The sequence below is a fragment of the Pongo pygmaeus genome, chromosome 21 (assembly GCF_028885625.2).
Source record: "Pongo pygmaeus isolate AG05252 chromosome 21, NHGRI_mPonPyg2-v2.0_pri, whole genome shotgun sequence".
NCBI classification, from domain to species: Eukaryota; Metazoa; Chordata; class Mammalia; order Primates; family Hominidae; genus Pongo; species Pongo pygmaeus.
The window spans coordinates 60,188,691-60,213,801 of record NC_072394.2 but is presented as its reverse complement, the minus strand read 5'-3'; the positions used below and the strand labels follow the sequence as shown (position 1 = coordinate 60,213,801).

Below are 25,111 nucleotides of genomic sequence, written 5' to 3'. Positions count from 1 at the left end.
ATTTGAAATTTCTATTAATTAATTGCCACTGTTTGAAAACCAGGAGAACTTACCTGGAACAGAGGACACCTGTCCCTCTCCAGCTGCCAAAGTCATTGACTTGCCTGGTTCCTGCAGGCAAATCACTCTGCAACCTTTGTCCTAGGTTTTAAAATATATCATTTATTCATAATGTAGGAACCTGTGATGTCTCATTTATGCAATCAGTGCCACTGCACTAAGTAGGATTTGGGGCTGCTGAAAAAGATGAACCCCCCCATGCTTCACCACCTCCCTGATGCCTTCTTCTCCCTATCCATGGATACCCCTTATGCTCGAGGACCCAGCCTCAGGATGGCTCCTGTGCACCATCCTGCCCCTCACCAGAGACCGTCTACCAATGCAGAAAGGGGTTGGGCACCACTGTTTTTGTGACATGAGAGGACTTTGGAGTGTGAGCTATTCAGGATTAAAATCAATGAATGTCCTTTTCAGTATTATCAACATAGTTCCAGAATTACAGTACAGCAACCCAGATGGCCCTTCATATCCAGATAAGATAGGCATGAACCTCCCATACGAGCCTTGTGGAAAATTCCAATGTCCTTCCCAAGACTTCTGCCAGTTCCCAAAGGGGTTAAATTCTTACAGTCGTCTGGGTGGGGTGAGGGAAGATGGTGGATGTGGCTATAAATGAGTAGCTTAAGGGATCCGTGTGGTGATTGGCTGTTTTGCATCCTGATTGTGGTGGTTTCACATGTGATAGACACCATACACACACACACAAACATGTGCAGGGAAAATTGGTGAAAGTCTAAACAAACTCTGGATTGTGCCAATGTCAGTTTCCTGGCTTTGATGTTGTACAATAACACATAAGAAGTGCCCATTAGGAGAAATTGAGGGAAGGATACATGGAACTTCCCTGCATACTCTTTTTTTTTGGGCAATATCCTGTGAATCTATATTTTCAAAACAAAAAGTTTTTTTGGAAAAACACAAGCAAAATCCCAGTGGTAGACATTGTGCCCATGTTCCCCACTATGGGTTGATTCTGTGTGCTGATCACTCTCCCCTTCCCACAATGCTGTCCTGCCCTGCACGTGCTCCTACGGACAGGGAACTGTAAGAATTAAAGAAAGAGGAAAGAAACATGAAAGGTAGCTTGATGGTCAAGACAGGATTATTTTAGAGAAAACAAACCTGAGAGGGGCATCTGGCCATATTAGGTCAGAGGCACACTTTCTTACAGGCTAAGAGTTTTTAAGGATTTAGGGTGGGAGAGTTTATCAGAGGCTTGGACTCCTTCTGTGTCTCTTTGTTGTGCTTATCTGCAAGGGAGAGTTGTGTGTCTGTTCCCATACATCTTTCTGCAGCTGCAGGCATACCCCCTGAGTCTGCTTTTATGTTCCCTATCTTAGTGCACCTGAAGGGAAAGGAATGTGCTTATTAAGGCCCACTGTTTTACTGGGGCCCATGGTATGAGGGTGAAGTTTGACAGTTACCCAAGAGAGTTTCCCCCACCTCCCCTCTGGGCGGGGGCTGTCTTCTCTGTGTTTTACTGACTGCTCTTTCTGGCTGCTTGTAGTTGAAAAGAAGTGATTTCCTTGAAACGCATGAGGCTAGAAAAGGAGCTGGAACTTAAAGTGTCTGAGATGTTGGTGCTCCTGCTCTGTCAGGAACCAGCCTCTTTGCTACACCGCACCACCAGCAAACACACAGGAAACCATTCCCCAAGGCTTTTGAGAATGCCGCAGAGCACGCTGACGGCTTGAAGGAGGCACGCACAACCAGTCCTTTAGTAAGATACATCTTTAAACGATATTTCGGCCATTTCGCAGGATGGTTTGGTCATCCCCTTTCCCCACTTCCTCTCTGTTCTTTTCATGTCCCACCCCTTTGAAATCATACACACAAAAAAACAAAAAGCAAAAGTGAGGAGTTCTCCCTTTCTAACACGGAGTCCTTTGGCTTTCTCCCTTCGTGTCTTGATCGGGGTCTTTCCTTCCACCCTCAGGTAAACTGTCAAGGTGATTTCCTGAATCAGGACAGTTCTGCTGTCAAGAGAAGAATAGGGCAAGCTGCACCAAACAACGTCCTCTCCCCTGATCCCTGGCTCTGAGAGAGTGTTTCTGGCCGGAGCCGCACCCTTTGGGAGTCCAGCTTTATCAGCCTTCTCCAGCCTCCCTCTGACCCATAGTGGGCTGCTTGTTCACTGCCAACCTGCTCTGTCCTTCTTTCCTTCCTTTGCTTTGCAGATACTTGGTCAGCCTCTCCCTAGGGCAGCCCTGAAGACCCAGAATTGAGGAGGAGCCCCTCAGCATATGGAAGACAAAGCAGTCTCTTCCCATGAGATCTCTTATCGACCTAAATGTAGCCCTTGTTCCAAATGAAAATTGTCCCTTCCCTGTCCAGGGCAATGATTCTGAATTTTAATTCTGGAGAAAATATGTTTTGGAACCTGTATCAAGAAGAAGCCAGAGGTAATTAGAGCAGGAAAGGCAAACCATGAATATGTTTTCAGCTACAGTTTGGGGATTCTGTTTTATATTGTTTTATTATAGTAAACAGCCTTTATAATTTCTATAAACAGAGATGTTAAAGAAGTGCTAAGGTGCATATCATGTTAAACTTAAATATAGACAACTAATCTTAGAGATAAACCAAACCCACTGCAAATTTATTTTGAACACTCAGCTCTTAGAACCAGGTAAGCTTATTGCACAATTGTACGTTCAGGTTCATTCATTCAACAGACATCTGTTGATTGACTGCCATGTGCCGTGCACTGATCTGGTACTGGGGAGAGAACCGCAGCAGAAAGAACCCTCACCTTGTCCTAGGCACATTGTACGTTTTAATTACATTTATCCATAGCAGACCACGAGCACCCAATTTTTGGAGGAGATACCAGCAATTCTTTTTTTTTTTTTTTTTTTTTTTTGAGACAAGGTCTTACTCTTTCACCAGGTTGGAATGCAGTGGTGTCATCATGGCTCACTGCAGCCTCTGCCTCCCGGGCTCAAGCCATCCTCCCACATCAGCCTCCCGAGTAACTTGAACACTGTCATGCATCACTACACCCAGCTAATTTTTGCTTTTTTTTTGGTAGAGATGGAGTTTTGCTATGTTGCCCAGGATGGTCAACTCATGGGCTCAAGTGATACGCCCACCTCAGCCTCCCAAAGTGCTGGGATTACAGAAGTGAGCCACTGTGCCTGGCCCCAGCAACTTTTAATCCTGGGGAAAATAAAGGAGACAAGGAAAACTGGGGTTGCAATTTTTTTCTTTTTTTTTTAAGACAGGGTCTCATCCTCTTGCCCAGACCAGAGTTCAGTGGCACAATCACAGCTCACTGCAGCCTCGACCTCCTGGGCTCAAGCAATCCTCCTGTGGTTGTAATTTTTAACAGGGAGGACTGGGAAGGCCTCAGAGACAGAGCAGTTGAACAAAGACTTGCAGAAAGTGGAAGAACAAGTATTGCTATTGGGGGGAAGAGCATCCCCACAGAAGGAACATCAAATGCCAAGTCCCTGGGGTATCAGCCAGCTTGGGGTGTCTGAGCAACAGCAAGAGGCCACAAGGTGGGAGCAGGTGGAAGATAGGGTGGCCCACTGTGATGTCTGAGAGGAGAAGGGCACCGTGGAAGGGTCCTGCTTGGGTGTGGTGGCGTTGGGCGTGGTGGCGTTTGGAGTGGTGGCGTCTGGAGTAGTGGCATGATAGACAGATCAGGGTGGGGGCCAGGAGGTAAGGAGAGGTGGCCAGATTCTGAAGACACTTTTGAGGTAGATGCATTTGCTGATGGAATAGATTCATCTGTGAGAGAAAGAGGAACCTCTAAGGTGTTCAGCCAGAGCATCTAGAAGGATCCCCATTAGCTGTGATGGGAAGACTAGGTAAAACAGCATTCAGGTGGAGGGAGCAAGTGTTCTGCTTTGGACAAGCTACGTTTGCCCATTAGACATTTTGACAGGGATGATGGGGGGCAGATGGATCCCAGGGTCTGGAGTCAGGGAAGCAGTCCCCATTGGAGAGGGGAAGCCATCATGCATACCCAGTTCACTGAAAACATCGAAACTGGATAGGATCCCCAAGGGAAAGTGTGGGGAGAGGAAAGATCCAAGGGCTGTGCCTGGGTTCCCCCATCTTTTCTTGAGAGGCCAGGAGGAGAAACTGGAAGCAGCACCGAGATGAGGGGGTAGCCGTGAAGAGGGAGAAGCAGAGGTGTGGGGCATCCTGGATGCAGGAAACTCCTGTATGCGTTTCCCCCAGCTGCTGTAATAAATGACCATAGACTGAGTAGCTTAAAGTTCTAGAGGTCAGAAGTCTAAAACGAGTCAGCAGAGCTGTGTCCCTTTTGAAGGCTCCAGGGGAAAATCTCTTTCTTTGCCTTTTCCAGCTTCTAGAGGCCACCACCATTCCTTGGCTTGTGGCCCCTTCCTCCATCTCAAAGCCAGCTGCCTCTAATCTTCTAATCTCTGTCTCTCTGCTTCCTTTTCACATTTCCTTCTGACTCAGATTCTCCTGCTTCCCTTTTATCAACCCTTGGGATGACATTAGGCCCACCTGAAGAATCCAGGATAATCTTCCCACCTCAAGATTCTTACCTTTCTCTTTGCACTATTAATGTGTACTTTTTAAAGCAATTATGCAAAGGAGAAAAAGTCATCCTTCACATCAGCCCCTTCACCATCTGCCACCCAAATGACCATTTATGGGTTAAAATGCACTTTCCAGATTCTTCTCCCCCAAGATGCTTGCCTTCAGACCCCATTTAATGTGGGCAGAAAGGGGACCTCCAGCTGAGTATGCTAAGCACGAGACATGGTTACTTCTCAGATGTTCCAGAAAGTCCTATCCCCTTTTCATGGAGAAAGAAATAGAAAGTTTAAGAAGCTTGCTCAAGGCCAGGCAGGGTGGCTCACACCTGCAATCCAAGGAGGGAAGGTAGGAAGGTGATAAAGCTTTTATTTGCTTATTTACCAAATGCTTCTTCATGGATAAGTAGGAGAAGGAAGAGGTTTTAATGATAAAGTTCTGGGGAGTTCCAGAACACCTGCCACACTTGTACAGTCGAATTCCCATTCTTTACTCCACCTCTTCCTCTTCACAAACATTACAAACAGTCTTAAAAATTCTCTCTTGGGCTTCATGTGTCCCAAAACTCCTCACCTCTGTGGCCAATTCCATGAGCAAAGCTGAACTGCTTGTTCAATAAGGGTACACCCTCTCTGTGTTCATATCAAAGTTCAAAGTATAGTGCTCTGTATATAAACAACATTTGCCCAACAAGTTAACTGACATGCTCTGAAACGGACACTCCTTTGCCATTCATTGGTTGAAATCAGGTGAAAGAGAACTAAACTGTTTATGTGCTTTTTTGGTACAAATTACCTTTATAACACTAAGAGGAGCCAGACACCACGTAAGCGTGGATGAAATAACAGTTTACATTCCAGCTGCTGGTCAGGCTTCAGAGTGATAATAAATAAATACAGAAGAATCAACTGTGCAGAAGAAAAACTTGGTGTCTACCCTCTAGTTCTGCCATTTGACAAGGTAGCAACCCACTCCCAGCTGCTTTTCCTGAGAATTGAGCTGATTATAGTAATGCATGCAGTCGAGGCCGTACTAATAAATCTTAACACTAAGACCTATTTCCTGGCCTGGTATGTGCTAACTTCTCTCTGCCTTAATGCAGGTCCATAGTGTATCCAGGGGAACTGACACATAAAGTGTCAAAGCTGGAAATTCTGGGCACCGGATTACATTTCAGAAAAGACTTCTGGGCTGGGTGCAGTGGCTCATGCCTGTAATCCCAGCACTTTGGGAGGCCATGGTGGGTGGATCACTTGAGGTCCAGAGTTCGAGACCAGCCTGGCCAACATGATGAGACCCCCACGTCTCTACTAAAAATACAAAAATTAGCCGGGCATGGTGGCGTGCACCTGTAATCCCAGCTACTTGGGAGGCTGAGGCAGGAGAATCACTTGAAACCAGGAGGCGGAGGTTGTAGTGAGCCGAGATCATGCCACTGCACTCCAGCCTGGGTGACAGAGCGAGACTCCATCTCATGGAAAAAAAAAAAAAAAAAAGAAAAGAAAAAGAAAAGAAAAGCTTTCTGAGGACCCCGTTTCTCCACAATATAGATATCACAGTTCATTATAAATACCTATGGCATCAATAGACAACTGTTGAATGAAGTAAAAAGTTCTTGAAAGGTTTCTTAAAATGAAGAGGTCAGAGACATCATTAAACTGTCCGGGTAAATATCACTGCAGAACAACAAGAGAAAACGCATCATGACATTTATTTGTGTAAGGCTGTGGGATATAAAACTCAGATTCACCCTTCATGTATTCCAGAGGGGCCGTAAAAAAGAGTGGCCGAAGGCCAATGGACTCCAACACTCAGTTATTCCACAAATTGTTGTCAAGGGTCCTGTCCCAGGCACTTTGGATACAACAGTTAACAAAACTCACAAAGATCCTTACCCATGTTGAGCTTTCTTACCATATATATTACATAGCACATATATGGGGAACATATGTAGAAATATGTATTTAATATATAAGTATATATAATATATATTTAAAAACATAAACATACATATAATTTCCCATGTGGAAATTAAGAAGAAGCATAATAAATAACACATTATAAAGTATTTAAGACAAAGATCCCTGAATAACTGTTTCCACCACATGAGCAAGTTTTTATTTTTTACTTTTTTGGTTTTTTTGTTTTTGTAGAAACTGAGTCTCACTATGTTGCCCAGGCTGGTCTCAAACTCCTGTCCTCGAGTGATCCTCTGGCCTCAGCCTCCCAAAGCACTGGGATTGCAGGTGTGAGCCACCATGCCTGGCCTTGAGCAAGTTTCTTAACCTTTCTATTTCTTTCTCTGTGAAAAGGATATTATGATACTGCCCCCTCACAGGGCTTTCTAGAAGATTTGAGAGATAACTCATGTCACTTGCTTGGCATACTCAGCTGGAGGCCCCCTTCCTACCCAGACTTTAGGGCAATTCCAGCCTTCACTCACCATTTCACTATCGAGCTCTTTTATTCCTTGGGTACTTCAAGTACTTACGTGCTTACCAAGTGCCTCATAAAGATTTTACAGTCAACTTAGGGGAGCCAGGGAACAACTAAGTAATAAACCTCATGACACTTACTTTGAAAGCAGTGAACATGGCATTTTTTAAAGACAATGACAGCACTCAATGGCCTGTTTCATCCACTGCTGCCTCATAGAATTTTTTTTCAAAATATTTTTACATTTCTGATTTGTCCATCTCGATTTGAATCTATGCCAGTTCCAAATAATGCTCTAGAGCTCACCTGTCCCCATGCCCACCCGGTCAGGCACACATGCTGGGGATAATTCTTAGCCCAAAGGGCTAAGTGAAATATGTTTTCCAACATTTGCTTTCAGCAGCCATGCAGTAGCACAGCCTCCCACACTCGGTCCCATTTGCGTGGTGTCAGCCTACATTGGTGTGAGCCTGCACTGGTGTGAGCCTGCACTAGTGTGTGCCTGCACTGGTGTAAGCCTGCATTGGTGTGAGCCTGCATTGGTATGTGTCTGCATTGGTATGAGCCTGTACTGGTGTGAGCCTATCCTGGTGTGTGCCTGCACTGGTGTGAGCCTATCCTGGTGTGAGCCTATCCTGGTGTCTGCACTGGTGTGACCCTATCCTAGTGTGTGCCTGCACTGGTGTGAGCCTGTCCTGGTGTGTGCCTGCACTGGTGTGAGTCTGTCCTGGTGTGTGCCTGCACTGGTGTGAGCCTGTCCTGGTGTGTGCCTGCATTGACGTGAGCCTGCACTGGTGTGTGCCTGCATTGGTTTGAGCCTGTCCTGGTGTGTGCCTGCACTGATGTAAGCCTGCATTGGTGTGAGCTTGCACTGGTGTGAGCCTGTCCTGGTGTGTACCTGCAGTGGTGTGCTAGAGCTGCCGTAACAAAACACCACAGACTGAGTGGCTAAGAAAACAGATATTTATTTCTCATAGTTCCGGAGGCTGGAAGTACAAGAGCAAGGTGTTGGCAAGTTTGGTTCTCCCGAGGCCCCCTTCTTGGCTCGCACAAAGCCATCTTCTTGCTGCTCTCATGCAGCCTTTCCTCTGTGTGTGCCCTTCTCTGGTGTCTTCTCTTCTTATAAGGACCTCACCCAGGTAGGCTTGGGACCCCATCCTCTCGCCATCATTTTAATAATCACCTCTTTGGAGGCCCTAACACAGTCAGGTGGCTTAGTTCTCCCCGACCCCTACTGCCCCCAGTGGCCTTTGTTCAAACTGAATTACCTCTTTAAAGGTCCTACCTCTAAATATCGTGACATTTTGTACCCCCAGGTACTGGGGGTTGGGACTTCAACATATGAATTTGGGGAGACACAGTAATATGTGTATAGCCCCTACCTGTGCCACATACTTCACAAGGCCTTCCTTTCCTTTGAGCACATTGCCTGATAAGCTCATAGTGTGGACCCACCACGAAGCAATACCACCTGCAAAACATGTGCACTACAGCCAGCTGGCAGCTGGGAGAGCAAAGCTCACCTGTCCACCACATGGAAGTCCCAAAACATTGGGTACAAAAGGCATAATAAATATCATTGTCACCCGGAGGATGCAAGTGACCGAGCTCCACAGCAGGCACTGGGGGAACCCATGGCTGGCCCGTCACCACACCTGGGCATCTGTAAGAGACTGAATGGCATTTGCTACGAGGAGGGCCTGGGTCTCAGCAGATTTTGGATGCAAGGAACAAGACACACTCTGTCCCCTTACATCCACTTCTAGCACAGCCCCTGGGAATAAGGAGATGGGTCTGGATGGAGCAGAGCAGAACTCTGTAGATGAAAAGGCTGGACAGGTGCACAGCATTGGTTAAAGGGGGAACTGAAGCCCATCTGAGGAATTGAGACTTGACAAGGAGGATGCGGGCCCAGGAGTCCACTGTCCTTTTCATCTGAGACTAAATGCAAGCACCTTGCCTTGCAGTCTATCTTGATCCCCTAAAAAACAGAGATGGAAGGTTTACCTGGTAGAAACTGCTCCACACTCCCAGGGTACAGATAGGATCCTACCTCCTACTTTTCTGAACAGTTTCCTGGGCCGCACAGGCCTATGAGCAGGAAATCCAGCAGGTCTGGTTTGGAGTGCCTCCCGGCAAATATTATCCAAGAACGCGGGGAAGGAGCAAAGTTTAGCAACTGCAGGCCTGCCTCCCCTGCCTGCTTGGCCCTCTCGCCTTCTCCTCATCCCTCCTTTCCATCTCTTTCTCTTTTTAAGCCCCTTTGTCCCCTTCAAATTTAACTCAGTTTCCCCTTTCTCTATCCCTCCTCCCACTGGCTTTATATCTCCTTTTAAAAAATGCCTTTTAAATTGGTATTTGAAATTTTCTAAACATGATTCTATAATACAAACTCTGAAAAACTTCCTAGCAATATGAGTGTCACAGCCATCACACAAAATTACCCAAGAAGGCACTAAATAGGTGCTGATTGCTCAAGCAGAAAAACTCATTTAAATGATTTAAAATAAGTCATTATAGCACACTACTTTCCCAGTGACCTTCAAATATTTATTTTCTTTGTATAGTACATATACTGTGACAGAAACCCCAGACACCACACAGAAACTAGGGAGCCAAGAAAGTCACTGGCAAGTGTACCAGTACCCACTGGAAATGGGTGTCTTTCAAAGCTGAATTTAGTTCTATCTTTTATACTATTGAAAATGAAAACAATATTTGATTATATACTATTCGCGAATGACAAAGTGGGAGCTGTGGAGAGCAGGCAAACATAGAAAGCACTTGGATGGATACAGAAAGTTCTCTGGCTATGGATGGGAGGGAAATCCATCCCCAGGACTGGAAGATATGTTTAAACAAAAGAAGGCCAAGAGAAAGCCATTTCTTCATCCAGGTCAATTTTCGTCACTCGAGGAGTTTTGGGGTCCAATCTCCAATCTCCTGTTTGCCACACTTTCTCCTTTGAGCTGTTGGTTTTGGATTTGCTTTTCGCAGCATACAAATATTTATTCACAATCAGCAAACAAAATGCCATTAAGATTTTGAAACAAAAGTGAAAACAAATAGAACAATTTCTGGAACGTTGTAAACTGTGCCTTAAAAGAAATCAGTGAGGTACAAATTATTTCATTCACTCGTTGGCTCCAAATTTGCATTTTTAAAATCTGTTTGCAGGTATCAACCCAACTTCTTCTGGAGACCATCAATATGATTAATTTCCATTAAAAGTAATTGATTGAAGTGAAAACACACGTAACGAAATGAACCACTTTAGAGTGAACAGTTCAGTGGGCTTCAGTCCGTTCACAGTGTTGCCGCCCCTCCACATCCCCCACCCTCCCACCTGCCTTAAATGAGCTCCTGGGAATAACGCATGAACTCCGATGCACCCCTGTTCCATCGGCTGCCTCCTCTCCCTTTCCAGCCCCCACATTCCTGCCCTTTCTCTGCTCAACTCCCCCGTCTTCTCCCTTGGACGCTCATCCTCCTCCACACCCGCCTATGCTCTCCCTTTTTTGCCCTCGTCATCCCCTCTCTTCCTCGTTCCTCGAGCTCCCTCTGCTCCCTCGAGGGTACTCAGGACCCGGCAACTCTGCACACCTCAGTGCCCCGGAGCCCTCGGAGTTCCTCCCCTTTCCCACCACGATGCCTCTTTTTTTCCATTTATTTCCATCCCCATTTCCAGACTCCCATGTCTGGGGTCCCTGTCAATCTCCATCACCCCTGCCGCCCTATCTCCCCCTCCTTCCACGTCTCTTTTCCTGCACATTCCCAGCCCCCACCTAGCTCCTGCTCAGGTCTCCAGGGCTCACAGAGGGCCCTCGTCATCCTCCACTCTGCCCTGCCCAGCCCACCCCATCTCCTGGAACCGTTGTAAGGTCTCTCCCCGCCCAGTCCCCGCTGCGTCCATTTCCCACCCAAGTCTCTAGGCACCCCGTTCCCCATCCTCTCCCATTGCCCCTCCTTATCCTCCCCCGACCCCAGGTCTCCCAGCGCCCCCTGCAAGGCCCTCCTTCCCTCCTTCCCCATTCCCCACCCCCGCCCCGCCCTCCCAGCGCCCCCTGCAGGCCCTCCTCCCCTTCTTATCCAAGCCCCCCAAGTTCCCCAGCGCCCCCTGCAGGCCCTCCTCCCTCCTTATCCATTCCCCACCAGGTCTCAGTGCCCCCTGCAGGCCCTTCTCCCCTCCTTATCCATTCCCTCCACCCCTGCCCAAGTCTCCCAGCGCCCCCTCCAGGCCCTCCTCCCTCCTTATCCATTCCCCTCCAGGTCTCCCAGCGCCCCTTGCAGGCCCCCCTCCACTCCTTATCCATTCCCCGCCAATGTCTCCCAGCGCCTCCTGCGGCCATCCTCCCCTCCTTATCCATTCCCCCCTGAGGTCTCCCAGCGCCCCCTGAGGGCCCTCTTCCCCTCCTTATCCATTTCCCCCAAGGTCTCCCAGCGCCCCCTACAGGGCTCTCCTCCCCTCCTCATTCCACCCCTCCCCCCAATATCTCAGTGTCTCCTGCGGGCCCTCCTCCCCTCCTTATCCATTCCCCTCCCCCAGGTCTCCCAGCACCCCTTGCAGGACCCCCTCCCCTCCTTATCCATTCCCCTCCAAGGTCTCCCAGCACCCCCTGTGGGTCCTCCTCCCCTCCTTATCCATTCCCCTCCCCCAGGTCTCCCAGCACCCCTTGCAGGACCCCCTCCCCTCCTTACCCATTCCCCTCCAAGGTCTCCCAGCGCCCCCTGCCGGGCTCTCTGCCCCTCCTCATTCCACCCATCCCCCGAGTATCTCAGTGCCTCCTGCAGGCCCTCCTCCCCTCCTTATCCATTCCCCCACCCCTCGGCCCCCGCAGGGCTCCCAGGGCCCCCTGCAGACCCTCCTCCCCTCGTCCTCTCCTATCCATCCCCCAGGTCTCCCAAGAACCCCTGCAGACCCTCCTCCCCTCCTCATCCATTACCCCCCACCTCAGGTCTCCCCGCCCCCCTGCAAGGCTCTCCCCTCCTCATTCCACCCCTCCCCCCAGTATCTCAGTGCCTCCTGCTGGCCCTCCTACCCTCCTTATCCATTCCCCTCCCCGAGGTGTCACAGGCCCCCTGCAGGCCCCCCGTCCCCTCCTTATCCATTACCCACCCCCCCATCCATTATCCACTCCCCCTCATCCATTACCCAACCCCCACCCCAGGTCTCCCAGCCCCCCTGCAGGGCTCTCCTCCCCGCCTCATTCCACCCCTCCCCCCAGTATCTCAGTACCTCCTGTGGGCCCTCCTCCCCTCCTTATCCATTCCCCCTCAGGTCTCCCAGGCCCCCTGCAGGCCCTCGTGCCCTCCTTAGCTCCCCACCAGATCTCCCAGCACCCCCTGCGGGGCCCTCGTGCCCTCCTTAGTTCCCCCCCAGGTCTCCCAGCGCCCCCTGCGGGGCCCTCCTCCCTTCCTCATCCACTTCAACCCCGAGGTATTTCCGTGCCCCCTGCAAGACCCTCCTCCCCTCCTTAGGCGCCCCACCCCCCACCCCCGGTCTTCCAGTGCTCCCTGCAGGCTCTCCTCCCCTCCTTATCCACCCCCCGCAGGTCTCCCAGTGCCCTGTATGGGACCCTCCTCCCCTCCTCATCCACCCCCCCCAGGTCCACCAGTGCCCCCTGTGGGGACCTCCTCCTCCGTGCTCCCCCTCCCCCTCGCTGCTCCCCCTCCCCCCTGCCCCCAAAGTACATCACCCCCTCCCCCAACCCTGCCTGGCTCCGCCCCCTTCACGCCCCATCTTTTCCGCTCCGCGCCTGCGCACTGCCACCCTCCACTCTCGCGCCAGCCCTGCGGCGGCCGGCTGTGGGCTGCAGCACGCGGTGCACGAGGCAGAGCCCACAAGCCAAAGACGGAGTGGGCCGGGCACTCCGGCCACGCCTTCCGCGGTGAGAGGCCAGTCCCGGGCAGGGTCAAGCCCACCTGCTCTCCTCCAAGAGCATGGGCTGTTCTGGGCGTGGGCGGAGGGAGGGGCTGGCCGGAAAGGCCCAAGGGCGGGCAGCAGACGCTGAGGGGCTGCCCGGGAGGGTCTGGGCGGGGCGTGGAGGGCAGGGTAAAGCAGGGGCACTGCCAGGCCTCCGAAGGAGTGTGCTTGGCCTGGCCGAGGGCTGCTTGGCCAAGTCTGGGTGGACTCGAGGCCACTAGGCCCAAAGCCTGCCTGGCTGTGAGGGTGCTAGGTCTGGAACCGTGCACGAGGGGAATGCCTGCTCGGGCCTGAACTTCGCTAGGCGCAGGATGTGCACTGGCCCAGGGCCTGCTTGGACCTGAAACTCCCTATAGGCCCAGGATGTGCACTGGCCCGGGGCCTGCTCGGGCCCGAACCTCGCTAGGCCCACGTTGTGCACTGGCCCGGGGCCTGCTCGGGCCCGAACCTCGCCAGGCCCACGTTGTGCACTGGCCCAGGGCCTGCTTGGACCTGAAACTCGCTAGGCCCAGGATGTGCACTGGCCGAGAGCCTGCTGGGCCCAAACCTTACTAGGCCCAGGATGTTCACTGACTGAACCGGCTCAGGCCTAACCTTGCTAGGCCCAGGATATGCACTGGGCCAGAGTGTGCTCAGGCGGAACCTTGCCAGGCCCACGGTGTGTGCTGGCCCTAAGTCTGCTGAGGCCTAAAACCTGTTCGTTCTAGGGTTTTGTACAAAATCCTGCTTTAGCCTAAATCCTGCTTAGCCTTGACCCCCTCCTAGACCCAGGCCAGATCAGCATTGTTCTGACCCTACTAGGTCCAAAGCCTTTTGAGGCCAGACCTTGTTTCAACTCCAAAGCCTGCTAGGTTCCAGCACCCCCCATCCCTCCTCATACCACCCCCTTCTCCCCCTATGAAAACCGCTTGCTTATTTTTCAAACAGGCCAAGTCATCATGGCAGCCACTGAGATCTCTGTCCTTTCTGAGCAATTCACCAAAATCAAAGAACTCCAGTTGATGCCGGAAAAAGGCCTGAAGGAGGAGGAAAAAGACGGAGTGTGCAGAGAGAAAGACCATCAGAGCCCTAGTGAGTTGGAGGCAGAGCGTACCTCTGGGGCCTTCCAGGACAGCGTCCTGGAGGAAGAAGTGGAGCTGGTGCTGGCCCCCTCGGAGGAGAGCGAGAAGCACATCCTGACCCTGCAGACGGTGCACTTCACTTCTGAAGTTGTGGAGTTGCAGGATATGAGCTTGCTGAGCATACAGCAGCAAGAAGGGGTGCAGGTGATGGTGCAGCAGCCTGGCCCTGGGTTGCTGTGGCTTGAGGAAGGGCCCCGGCAGAGCCTGCAGCAGTATGTGGCCATTAGTATCCAGCAAGAGCTGTACTCCCTGCAAGAGGTGGAGGTGTTGCAGTTCCACGCTCTAGAGGAGAATGTGATGGTGGCCAGTGAAGACAGTAAGTTAGCGGTGAGCCTGGCTGAAAGTGCTGGACTGATTAAGGTACAGCTGGTTTTAATAAACGACCCCTTACATGAGAAAGAAAAAATGCAAGTCGGCTTTTATGCAGTATTATGTCTGGACAAGGTATTTTGCAGTTGTAAATTAAAGACCGTAAAAATACTTCCCAGGAAAATCTTGAGAGTTCTTAGGTTCTTTTTTTAAAAAGAGTTTTAAAAGTTGTGCTAATTGGAATAGTGTAAAGTGCATTATGTTTTAAAAAAAAGTGTTAAGTTTCACTGCCACAACCCTGATGCGAAATAATTAACATTGTGATGCATAATCTTCAACTTTTGCTTTTCTTTTTGTATTCTGTGGTTCATCCAGGCAAAAATCTAATGTTGAAATTAATAGTATCATATTTGTTTGAATATTTGTTGTTGTTTATTAGCTCCAGGAAGGGCAGGAGAAGAACCAGTTATTGGCTGAAAGAACAAAGGAGCAGCTCTTTTTTGTGGAAACAATGTCAGGAGATGAAAGAAGTGACGAAATTGTTCTCACAATTTCAAATTTAAATGTGGAAGAACAAGAGGATCAACCTACAGCTGGTCAAGCAGATGCTGAAAAGGCCAAATCTACAAAAAATCAAAGAAAGACAAAGGGTAGGCCAGTTCATCTCATAGAATACACTCCATAACACTGGGCTGCTGTTTTTCTTTATGGGCAGGTGATGGTAATTGAAGCTTTAAGTAGTTGACTTTTACTTTCAAAATATCAGGAAATGGGAGAAATTTTAAACTAATGTTCTGTATTGTGAATCAAATCCAGACGGGTTTTGCACTTTACACACAAACGTTTTGAAAGCACAGTAAAAATGTTTCCGCAAAGTCTTGTGCACGTAAGCATAGAAGACCAAGCCCTGGTCTCTGCTGCCTAGTTTGCAGCCCCAGAGGGATATGGGGGACAAGTCATTACAGGACAGGTCACGGTGAGGCCTCGTGTGCTTCAGGGCCAAGAGGAGGAGTGATTCCTCCTTCAGGAAGCTGTAGAGGGTGCCTTCTAAGGGAGGTGATGTTTAGGTGAGTCCAGGACAAAGAAGCCATTAAGATGGGGATCAGGATTCCAAGTACTAGGAAGTGGTCTGGGCGTGTAGCTCTGGAAGTATTTACTTTGTATGTGAGGATGGAGAGCTCTACTGTGTCTGTAGAGCTGGGTGGGTGCTCAGAGAGGTGGATGGGTCTAGATTAGGAAGACCCTGAAGCAATATTAAAGCCATATTAAACTGAGATTGCATTCCAGCAGCCCACAGAATGAATTTGTCCTATGAAAATGATTTGTTTGGCTTATTTTTTAAAAATATTAGTTTCTCACTTATTTAAATCAACATATTTCACCCCCAAAATTTCCATTTCTAGCTCTTTTAAATTATATCTGGCAACATTTGGCACAGTTTTCCTTCCTCCTGGCATCAGGTGCCTGGGATTGGAAGGTGACTCAGTTTAGAAAAGGAGAATGCCACCCAAACACACTGCCACCACCACCCCATTCTTACATGTGGTCAGGGCCCTTCACTTAGGTTTCTTGCCTCTGCGTTCCATAGGTGGTTGAGTTTGCAGCCTTTTGGTATATGACAGTTTCTCATATGTTTAAATCAAGAGCTTTGCACCTCAAGTTTTAAAATTTCTAGCTCATTTTTAGGTTTTTGATATATTCACAAATTTGTAGGCCCATCACACTGTCTAAATTCCAGAATATTTTTATCACCCCAATAAGAGGCCTGTACCGATTAGGCAGTCACTTCCTACTCTGTTCCCCCTAGCCCCTGGCTCCTGCTAATCTACTTTTTGTTTCCGTAGATTTTCCTGTTCTGCACATTTTCCAGAAGTTGAATCATATATGTATACCATGTGCCTTTCGTGTCTAGTTCCTTGAGCTTAGCATCATGTTTGCAGGGTTTGTTGGTATTGTAGCGTGTGTCAGCGCTTCATTTGTTTTTAATGGCTAAGTAATAATCCCTGTATGGGTATAGCACATTTTATTTATCCATTCATTCATCAATGCACACTGCAGTTGTGTCTGCCTTTCAGCAAGTGTGAATGGTGCTCTTATGACCATCTGTGTACAAGTTTTTTGTTTAAGCACCTGTTTCCAATCCTTTTGCATATATACTTAGGAGTGGAATTGCTGGATGGTGTGGTTACTCTATGTTTAATTTTTTGAGGAGCTACCACACTATTTTCCATAGCAGCTGCACCAGTTTGAATTTGCACCAGCAGTGTGTGTAACTTCCAGTTTCTCCACATCCTCACCAACACTTATTTTCCATTTGTTGTTGTTGTTTAATTATAGCCATCCTAGCAGCTGTGAAGAGGTATCTTGTTGTAGTTTTGATTTCCATTTCTCTAATGACTAAGGGTGTTGAGTATCTCTTCATGTGTTCATTGGCCACTTATGTATCTTCTTTGGAAAAAATGGCTATTCAAATCTTTGGCCCATTTTTAACTGGCACTGTGTTAGCTTCGCAGGGATGCCATGACAAAGCGCCACAAACTGAGTGGCTTCAAACAACAGAAACATACCTCTCACAGTTGTGGAAGCTACGAGTGTGAAATGGAGGTGTTGGCAAAGCCGCGCTCTCTTGGGAGACTGTCGGGGAGAATATATTTCATGCCTCTCTCTTAGCTTCTGGTATTGCCAGCAGTCATGCCATTCATTGGCTTGCAGATGCATTACTCCAATCTCTGCCTCTGTTATCACATGGAATTATTCCTGTGTGTCTCTATATCTCTTTTCCTCTTCTTATAAGGACACCAGTCATATTGGCTTATGACCCACCTTCATCCAGTATGACCTCAGCTTAACTTGATGGCATCTGCAAAGACCCTTTCTGCACATAAGATCACATTCACAGGTATCTGGCGTGAGGACTTCACGTATTTTTGCAGCAGGGTCACAACTCAACCCATAAACCTCCTATTCCAAGTTTGTTGAGTATTTTATCGAGAAAGCGGTGTTGGATTATATGAAATGCTTTTTCTGCATCTATTGAGATGATCGTGTGTTGTTTTTTTCTTCAGTCTGTTAATATAGCCTGGATTGTTATTTTCAAGGCCACTCCTGAGCTAGGGAGCAGAGAATGGAACCCAGAATAAGTTAGAATTCCACCAAGCTCTCTTTTTTAGTGAGAATCAGCTAGATTTTTTTAATTGTTTCTCCTGGTTGCTGGAAGCTTCCAATTAGTTTCCAGTGTCCTGAAAAAGTTGCTTGTGACATTTTTTTGCCAGTTGTTTTCATTGCTTTTATGGAGGGATGGATTTTGAGAATAACAACTCAGCTATATTCTGTATTTGATGATTCCAACATCTGAGGTCTTTGTAGGTCTGAGTCTTCTGTTTGTTTCCGCTGCCCTTGCACTGGCATCTTATTTATCACTGTGAGCTGATTGGTTCTTTTTACTGTTATCTATGGGAATCCCTTGAAGCCTGGGGTGAAAGTGGGTTCTTCAAGGGATGGTATATATTAATTTCTGCCAGGCAGTGATGGTCAAAAACTGTCTTAAACCAGATCCCCCAAGGGTTACTGTTAGAACCACCCAGGACATGCTCACTGGGGCCACCTTCCCTCTTTGGAGCCATCTTCCTAGGGCAAATTTTTTCAGCTCTCCATCAGTGCTAGACCAGCATCATCCAAGAGAACTTCCTTTGCTGATGGAAATGGTCTTTATCTGCCCTGTTCAGTAGGTGGCCACTATCTCCATGTGGCCTTTGGGCAGTTGAAATGTGGCTTACAACAGAGGAACTAAATGTTTATATTTAATTTTAATTAGTTTAAGTCCAAATTTAAGAGTCACACATGACTTGTGGCTATGGTTTTGGATGGCACTATTCTAGATGGTTTTTCTTGCAGTCACCTGGCTAGAGAGAAGGATGCAGAGATGGGGCAGGTTATCTTTAGTTCACCCTCCAGAGGATGCAGGGCCACATTTTTATAGGAGAATCTCTTCTTGGGTGCCCCACTTCAGGTAGGCGGTGTGCCTTTTCTCATCTCTCCTTAGGTCTACAAGACATTCTGAAATGTTCAGGCATCTCCCCCCTAGCATTTTTTTTCTCAGCAAGAAGGATGAGCAGAGTACCTAGTCCACTCTGTGCCCAGAAACAGACATCGGCCCATCTTGAAACAGCGAAAATGCATTGTTCGTTATCCAGGAACATGGTGTCCTGAATTGCTTCGATCAGCTTATGAATATAAATAGCATGTGCTATTGTTCAGTTCCCACATTAGTTGAAAAGACGATGTGCTGATTTACTTTCAAGTGTTTAAATGGAATTTGAACCTCTGACAAATACATAAATTGTCTATTTCCTGCCTATAGGAGCAAAACGAACCTTCCACTGTGATGTCTGCATGTTCACCTCTTCTAGAATGTCGAGTTTTAATCGTCATATGAAAACTCACGCCAATGAGAAGCCTCACCTGTGTCACCTCTGCCTGAAAACCTTCCGTACAGTCACTCTGCTGCGGAACCACGTTAACACCCACACAGGTAAAACTGTTGGGAAGGCTGTTTCTCCAGAATCATGTGTGTTAAGGCTCATGTTAAGAATGTGAATCCACCTGTTTCTACAGTAGAATCCTGTAACATTTTATACTTTAGTTTTGTCTTTTTTTTCTTGAATTTCCATTAAAAATACTGTTACAAAGATTTTTCTCACATGTATCTATGGTATTTATAGTTTAAAGAGCCTCTTCTTAATTTTTAAAGCATTTTTGAGACTGAGTGTAATTAAAAAACTATGAATTCCTTGGAATGTTTCTGGTTAAGTCTTGTTTTGAAAGTATGAACTATGTGATTTTACAGGAACCAGGCCCTATAAGTGTAACGACTGCAACATGGCATTTGTCACCAGTGGAGAACTCGTCCGACACAGGCGCTATAAACATACTCATGAGAAACCCTTTAAATGTTCCATGTGCAAGTATGCCAGTGTGGAGGTAAAGCCATTTTTGGACTTGAAGCTTCATGGCATCTTAGTAGAGGCTGCTGTACAAGTTACTCCAAGTGTAACTAACAGTAGAATCTGTTACAAACAGGCTTTTTATTATTCGTATGAAATTTATGCAGGAAATAATATGCATTCTCTGTTATGAAGTTAAAGTAGAAAATTGGATTTCTTTGTTTCTTTGATTACTAATTAGTGAAAATAATATGTAAAGGTACGAATTACAAATAAACTATCTGTGGTCAAGAAATAAGTCCCACATTTGTTTAAAAGTTCTGCATTTTATCTAGTACTCTGGGCCACAAAATCAAAATGTATTTGCTCTAACGTAGAATGCAGATCCAGTCTCAATGTTGGCTGAAATTTTTGAGCTTGATTAGATACAAAGCAGCTTGCTTGAAGATTTAAGCATAGACATTTCTGTTCTTAATTACAGAGAGACCACCCTTTTCAAACTTCAGGTGTGCCATAGTCATTTTAATTAATTTGCTTTATTTGTACCTTCTAACAGGTTTGGCGGTACTCACGTGAAACAGGCAGAGCACTGCTTTTACTAGTCCGTACCAGTTTCCACCAGTTAATTGTCAGGGTCCCACTGTGTGCTGGGAAACAGGCTGAGGCCCGGTTTTAAGCCTGGTCGGGACTCGGTCAACAGTACACTCAAATGGAACTAAGTTAAAGGGAACAGCTGAAGATTAAATATAGTAACAGTGCAGCCGGGTTTCACAAATTGGGAAATTTCATGGTTAGGGTCAGAATTTGATTCCAAGAACTTTTTTCTGCTGTTACTATTTTTTAAAAAATTATTTCTCATCTGAGTTAAAGGTTGTGATTGTAGTATGAGAATGCAAAATGGAGGGTTCAGGGAACAGAGTCACCTGGGGATCCTAAGCCTGGAGTGGACTTTTTGTTGGTGTCCTGCCAGTGCTTAGTACAAACTTCCTAGGTCCACGAGGCCCTCCCCCAGTGCCAGCGGTCTGCACGCAGCCTGTGGGAGGTAGCCTCAGCACAGGGGTCTCTACTGCTTCCATAGCCCCCCATTTTTGCACTCTCCTCAAGTCTTGCCATGCTTGTTTGTTCCCTCATCCCATCCCGTGACAAAAATGCCAGCAGGAACTTATCAAAGCTGTGGTGCAGATGTGCCCCTTTTTTAAAAAAGCTTTTGAATTGGCTAGGTGTGGTGGCTCACGCCTGTAATCCCAGCACTTTGGGAGGCCAAGGTGAGTGTATTGCTTGAGGTCAGGAGTTCAAAACCAGCCTGGCCAACATGGTGAAACCCTGTCTCTACTAAAAATACAAAAAATTAGCCAGGTGTGGTGGCACATGCCTGTAGTCCTAGCTACTCAGGAGGCTGAGGCAGGAAAATCACTTGAACCTGGGAGGCAGAGGTTGCAGTGAGTCGAAATCGCGTGCTCCAGTCTGGACAAGAGTAACACCGTCTCAAAAAAAAAAAAAAAAAAGCATTTGAACTCCTATTGTCCTCCCATCCCACCTTTAAGAGTCATCCAGAGTCTTTTTTAATGGCCTTCTTTGCTCATTCATACCACTTATCCTCCTCAAAACTTTCATGCTATACGGTTTTTAAAATTCTTTTGTTTTGCTTTCTAATACACTTGAAGGCATTTACTTTTCTTCTGAAAATCTAAGTGAAATTTTTTGGCTTGGCTATTGTTTTCCATTCTAAGCCTTCTTTTGTTCTCGAGTGTTCCTTAGGCTTCTGTGCGCTCATCACTTCCTGAGGAGGCAGATGGAGTGTGGTATCCCTGGATCACCAGCAGGACTAATGCAGCTTCCTGATGTCTGTAGTCCACGTGTAGCTGATGGCCCCATTTCCTGCTAGCAGTAGATAAGGGCCTGTGGTACACGAAACAGAATAAGAATAGTTCTGGAAGGCAATAAACGAGTCAGGCAGTGAATGCTCAGATGGGAGGTATTATGTTGTTTGCTATTTAACTGATTGCCTGGGATACATAATTATTCAAATTAGAATTTAATTTCTTCTACTTAAAACTTAATTCTTCTTAGGAACCCGCTGTCACATGGCGCCAATGCTGAATAGCCAGGGACGCCTTCCTCCACTCACACTGTTACCCTGGGGCCAGCCAGGGTGGAGTCTGCAGGACTTGTGACCATGAGGCGACACATACAGATGTTCCTCCATTAAAGAGCTAGGGTTTCGTTTTTATTTTTATTTTTATTTTTATTTTTTGAGACATGGTCTGACTCTGTTACCCTGGTTGGAGTGCAGTGGCGTGATCTTGGCTCATTGCAGCCTCAGCCTCCCAGGCTCAAACAGTCCTGCCACCTCAGCCTCTCGAGTAGCTGGGACCACAGGCGTGTGCCACCATGCCTAGCTCATTTTTAATTTTTGGTAGAGACAGGGTTTTGCTATGTTGCCCAGGCTGGTCTCAAACTCCTCAGCTCAGGTGATCCACCCCTCTCAGCCTCCCAAAGTGCTGGGATTACAGGCGTGAGCCACCACACCTGACAAGAGCTAGAGTTTCAAGATTTTCACTTTATGCAAGGAAAAAAAATGTTTGCCTTTGTGCTTTTACAGTGTAATCTAAATTTTGTAACTGTTGAGCATATATTGCCTTAGAAATGAAAACAAAATCTTGTATGGCATTCGGCAGGTAGGCTTAAAGTGAAGGTGAATGCGAAAGCCTCTCAGAGCTGCTGCTCATTTTCCCTAAAGGAGCTTATACACCCACACATCAAATGAAATAAAATCACCCATAACAGATGATCAAAAGTGATGACTTTTTCATGTTTTTTCAGTGAGTGAAATATGCTCTGATGCTCTGATGTTAAAATGTGATTAATTTAAATCTCTTTTATAATGCTGATTAACGGAACACTGCCATTTTTTAGTTTCTATTGCAACGAACATCATTTATGTATGTATTAGGCAAGTAAATTGAAGCGCCATGTCCGATCCCACACTGGGGAGCGCCCCTTTCAGTGTTGCCAGTGCAGCTACGCCAGCAGAGACACCTACAAGCTGAAACGCCACATGAGAACGCACTCAGGTAAGGGCTCTGGTGCTGAAGGCCTGATACCTACAGTGTTAACTCTTAAAGCAAGCTTTAAAAAATTACTTTTTATTGGCACAATTAAAGTTCAAAGGTAAAAGTGGATTTTTGCATGCCTTCATGATACGAGAATCTTGATCTGTACCTTTACCTTTATTTAGCAGTAAGAGAGTCTGCATAGATACTGTGCCACAACCCCACTGTGTGGAGTAAAACACGAAGTATTTGCTTCCATAGATTTTTCAGGTATTTAAAACTCAACTCCTGGCCAGGCATGGTGGCTCAAACCTGTAATCCCAGCACTTTGGGAGGCTGAGGCAGGAGGATCCCTTGAGTCCAGGAGTTTGAGACCAACCTGGTCAACATAGGGAGACCCTGTCTCTACGAGTAATTTAAAAATTAGCCGGGCCTGGTGGCGCACACCTGTGGTCCCAGCTACGTGGGAGGCTGAAGCAGGAGAATCACTTGAACCCAGGAGGTTGAGGCTGCAGTGAGCCGGGATTGTGCCACTACACTCCAGCCTGGGTGACAGAGTGAGAACCTGTCTCAAAGAAAAAGTAAATAAAAATAAATAAAAGTCAACTCCTTAATTCATTCTTTAACTTTAAGGCAAAACATAAAGTGTGCTGGTTTTGTAACAGAGGTACTTGATGTCTTGTGTTAAGAATACATTTATGTGTACTTCTTGGTTCTTCGTACAGCCCCATGGATGTGAACTCTTGCATAGCCACCAGATGCGGGGAAGTCATGCCTCTGGTCCATCATGGACACAGCTGTACTTGACATAAGCTGTCTGGGCTTGATTTGGGAGTCTCATACTAATTGGGGGTTGTCCGGTGAGAAGGGGGTTGATAAAGGAGGCTTGGGGCAAAAGAAACATTTTCAGCACAGGTGGCCTTTGGCAAGGATCGGGCCTGGAGGGGGAATCACTTTGTTGTCTGCATCTCAGGTGAGAAGCCTTATGAATGCCACATCTGCCACACCCGCTTCACCCAGAGCGGGACCATGAAAATACATATTCTGCAGAAACACGGCGAAAATGTCCCCAAATACCAGTGTCCCCATTGTGCCACCATCATTGCACGGAAAAGCGACCTACGTGAGTGGTTTAGTGATCTTTCTTTTACTACAGCATTTGCTGGCTCTTTGGAGCGATACCCTATAAACCTGCAAAGTGCTGGCCCTGACACTGGGAGGCCCAGTCCTCGGGAACTTGGCCCTGGGACGAATTTTCTTCCAGAAGTCCTGTCGCACCATCTGGTGGCTGGATCTCATAAGTGCAATTTATAGCATGTTTTTAGAATCCAGGCCCAGGCCTGTTCCGTATGCACATGATAAGACCTTTCACAGATGGGTATTACTTCATTCCACATTGGGCCTATTTTTCAGATGAGGACACTGGGGATCAGAGACATAGAGTAACCCGCCTGGGAGTCATATGAACCAAGGGTGCTAGGAGGTGGCTGGATTCCGGGTTCCTATTTATCAGTGCTCTATCTGTGACACCCAGCAAGCTTTTGTTAAACCCTGGCTGTGGGCCTAAGAAGTTTTGGAAGCAGAAGGTTCAAAAGACACAGTTTTCCCCTTAAGACAGTCACTTCGGGAAAGGAGGCGGGCCTGTAACATGTAATCCGCATCTACCATGGTGAGCCTTTTAACTGTCACACCCTGCAGAGTGGGAGAAGGAATCCAGAGGGTCTTGGAACAGCAGGCCTAGGAGTTGGGATTTGATACTGCCTGTGGGGAAGCCAGCCAGTGTTGAGCAATGGGAGGGAGGGTGTGGGAAGCGTGGGTGAACGAGCCTCTTCTTTGTTTCAGGATTCCTGGGCCTCCCTTTTCCATGATCTTATTTCTCTTTCCAAAATATATGACACTGTGATACACAAAATATGTTAGCAAAACAAAAAAATTGACCCTTTTGCCCAAAGAAATTCTGGAGATGAGATGAACTTTTTTGAAAACCTTTCTGAAAGGTGAAAGGTATTCCACAAAGTCTTAACTTTTATCTTTCATCTGGACCATTCTGTCATTGTTGCCATAGATACCAGCACATCACAAAACACAGTCCAGTGGGGCTTGGTGGGGCACAGGTCTCGCCAGTTGCTAGACTTTGACACCATGGCAAAGTAACATGGTTTATATCCATCTCATGCCAGTGGGTGACACACTCCACATAGCCCTATAAGATGCTCTATAAACACATTAATTCTTCCTTCCCGTGACTGTATGAGAAATCAAGCTCTCTAAATGCCTGAGTCACTGTGGGTAAGGTGGAATAGCTCCATCACACAGCTGTCCATTGTCATTTGGCTTCTTACACAAGTATCACAAGACCATCATGCTTTAGACTTAGATGAGCAAACCCAGCCAGACCTTACCATGTGTCTCAGGTTAATTTCAACATAGGAAATAACAGGGCACTGACTTCTAACAACGAGTGGATTATTTAAGGTAAAATAAAGATGTTATATCTTTTTATATAAAACCACCTTAACATCATCCTAAAATTCACCTACCCCATAATAGTTCTCAAAGTGCTTTGTTAAATGAACATTTTAGGTCCAGTGTGACACACCTTATATAACATTTAACTCCATATTGAAAGAGTATTAAAATGATATTTCAGCATTCTGTTCGTTTAAAGCAGTGGTTCTCAGGTGAGAATGATTTTACCGCCCAGAAGACAGGTGGTGATAGATATCTAGAGGTATTTTGGCTTTCACA

General features: G+C 47.1%; 1 protein-coding gene across 3 annotated transcripts in view; it reads left to right on the top strand.

Annotated features, from left to right (window-relative positions):
* The first annotated feature begins 12,789 nt into the window (after positions 1–12,789).
* Positions 12,790–25,111, top strand: part of CTCFL (CCCTC-binding factor like) — a 29,947-nt gene continuing 17,625 nt past the window's right edge. For 2 of the 3 annotated variants that reach the window (XM_054468152.1, XM_054468151.1), the window contains exons 1-7: positions 12,790–12,902; positions 13,865–14,418; positions 14,807–15,017; positions 18,728–18,898; positions 19,214–19,347; positions 22,264–22,384; positions 23,337–23,486. In XM_054468152.1, the coding sequence (XP_054324127.1) occupies positions 13,876–14,418; positions 14,807–15,017; positions 18,728–18,898; positions 19,214–19,347; positions 22,264–22,384; positions 23,337–23,486 (1,330 nt within the window). In that variant the 5' untranslated portion in view covers positions 12,790–12,902; positions 13,865–13,875. The remainder of the gene's footprint in view (positions 12,903–13,864; positions 14,419–14,806; positions 15,018–18,727; positions 18,899–19,213; positions 19,348–22,263; positions 22,385–23,336; positions 23,487–25,111) is intronic. The other variant, XM_054468154.1, reaches the window with a different exon arrangement.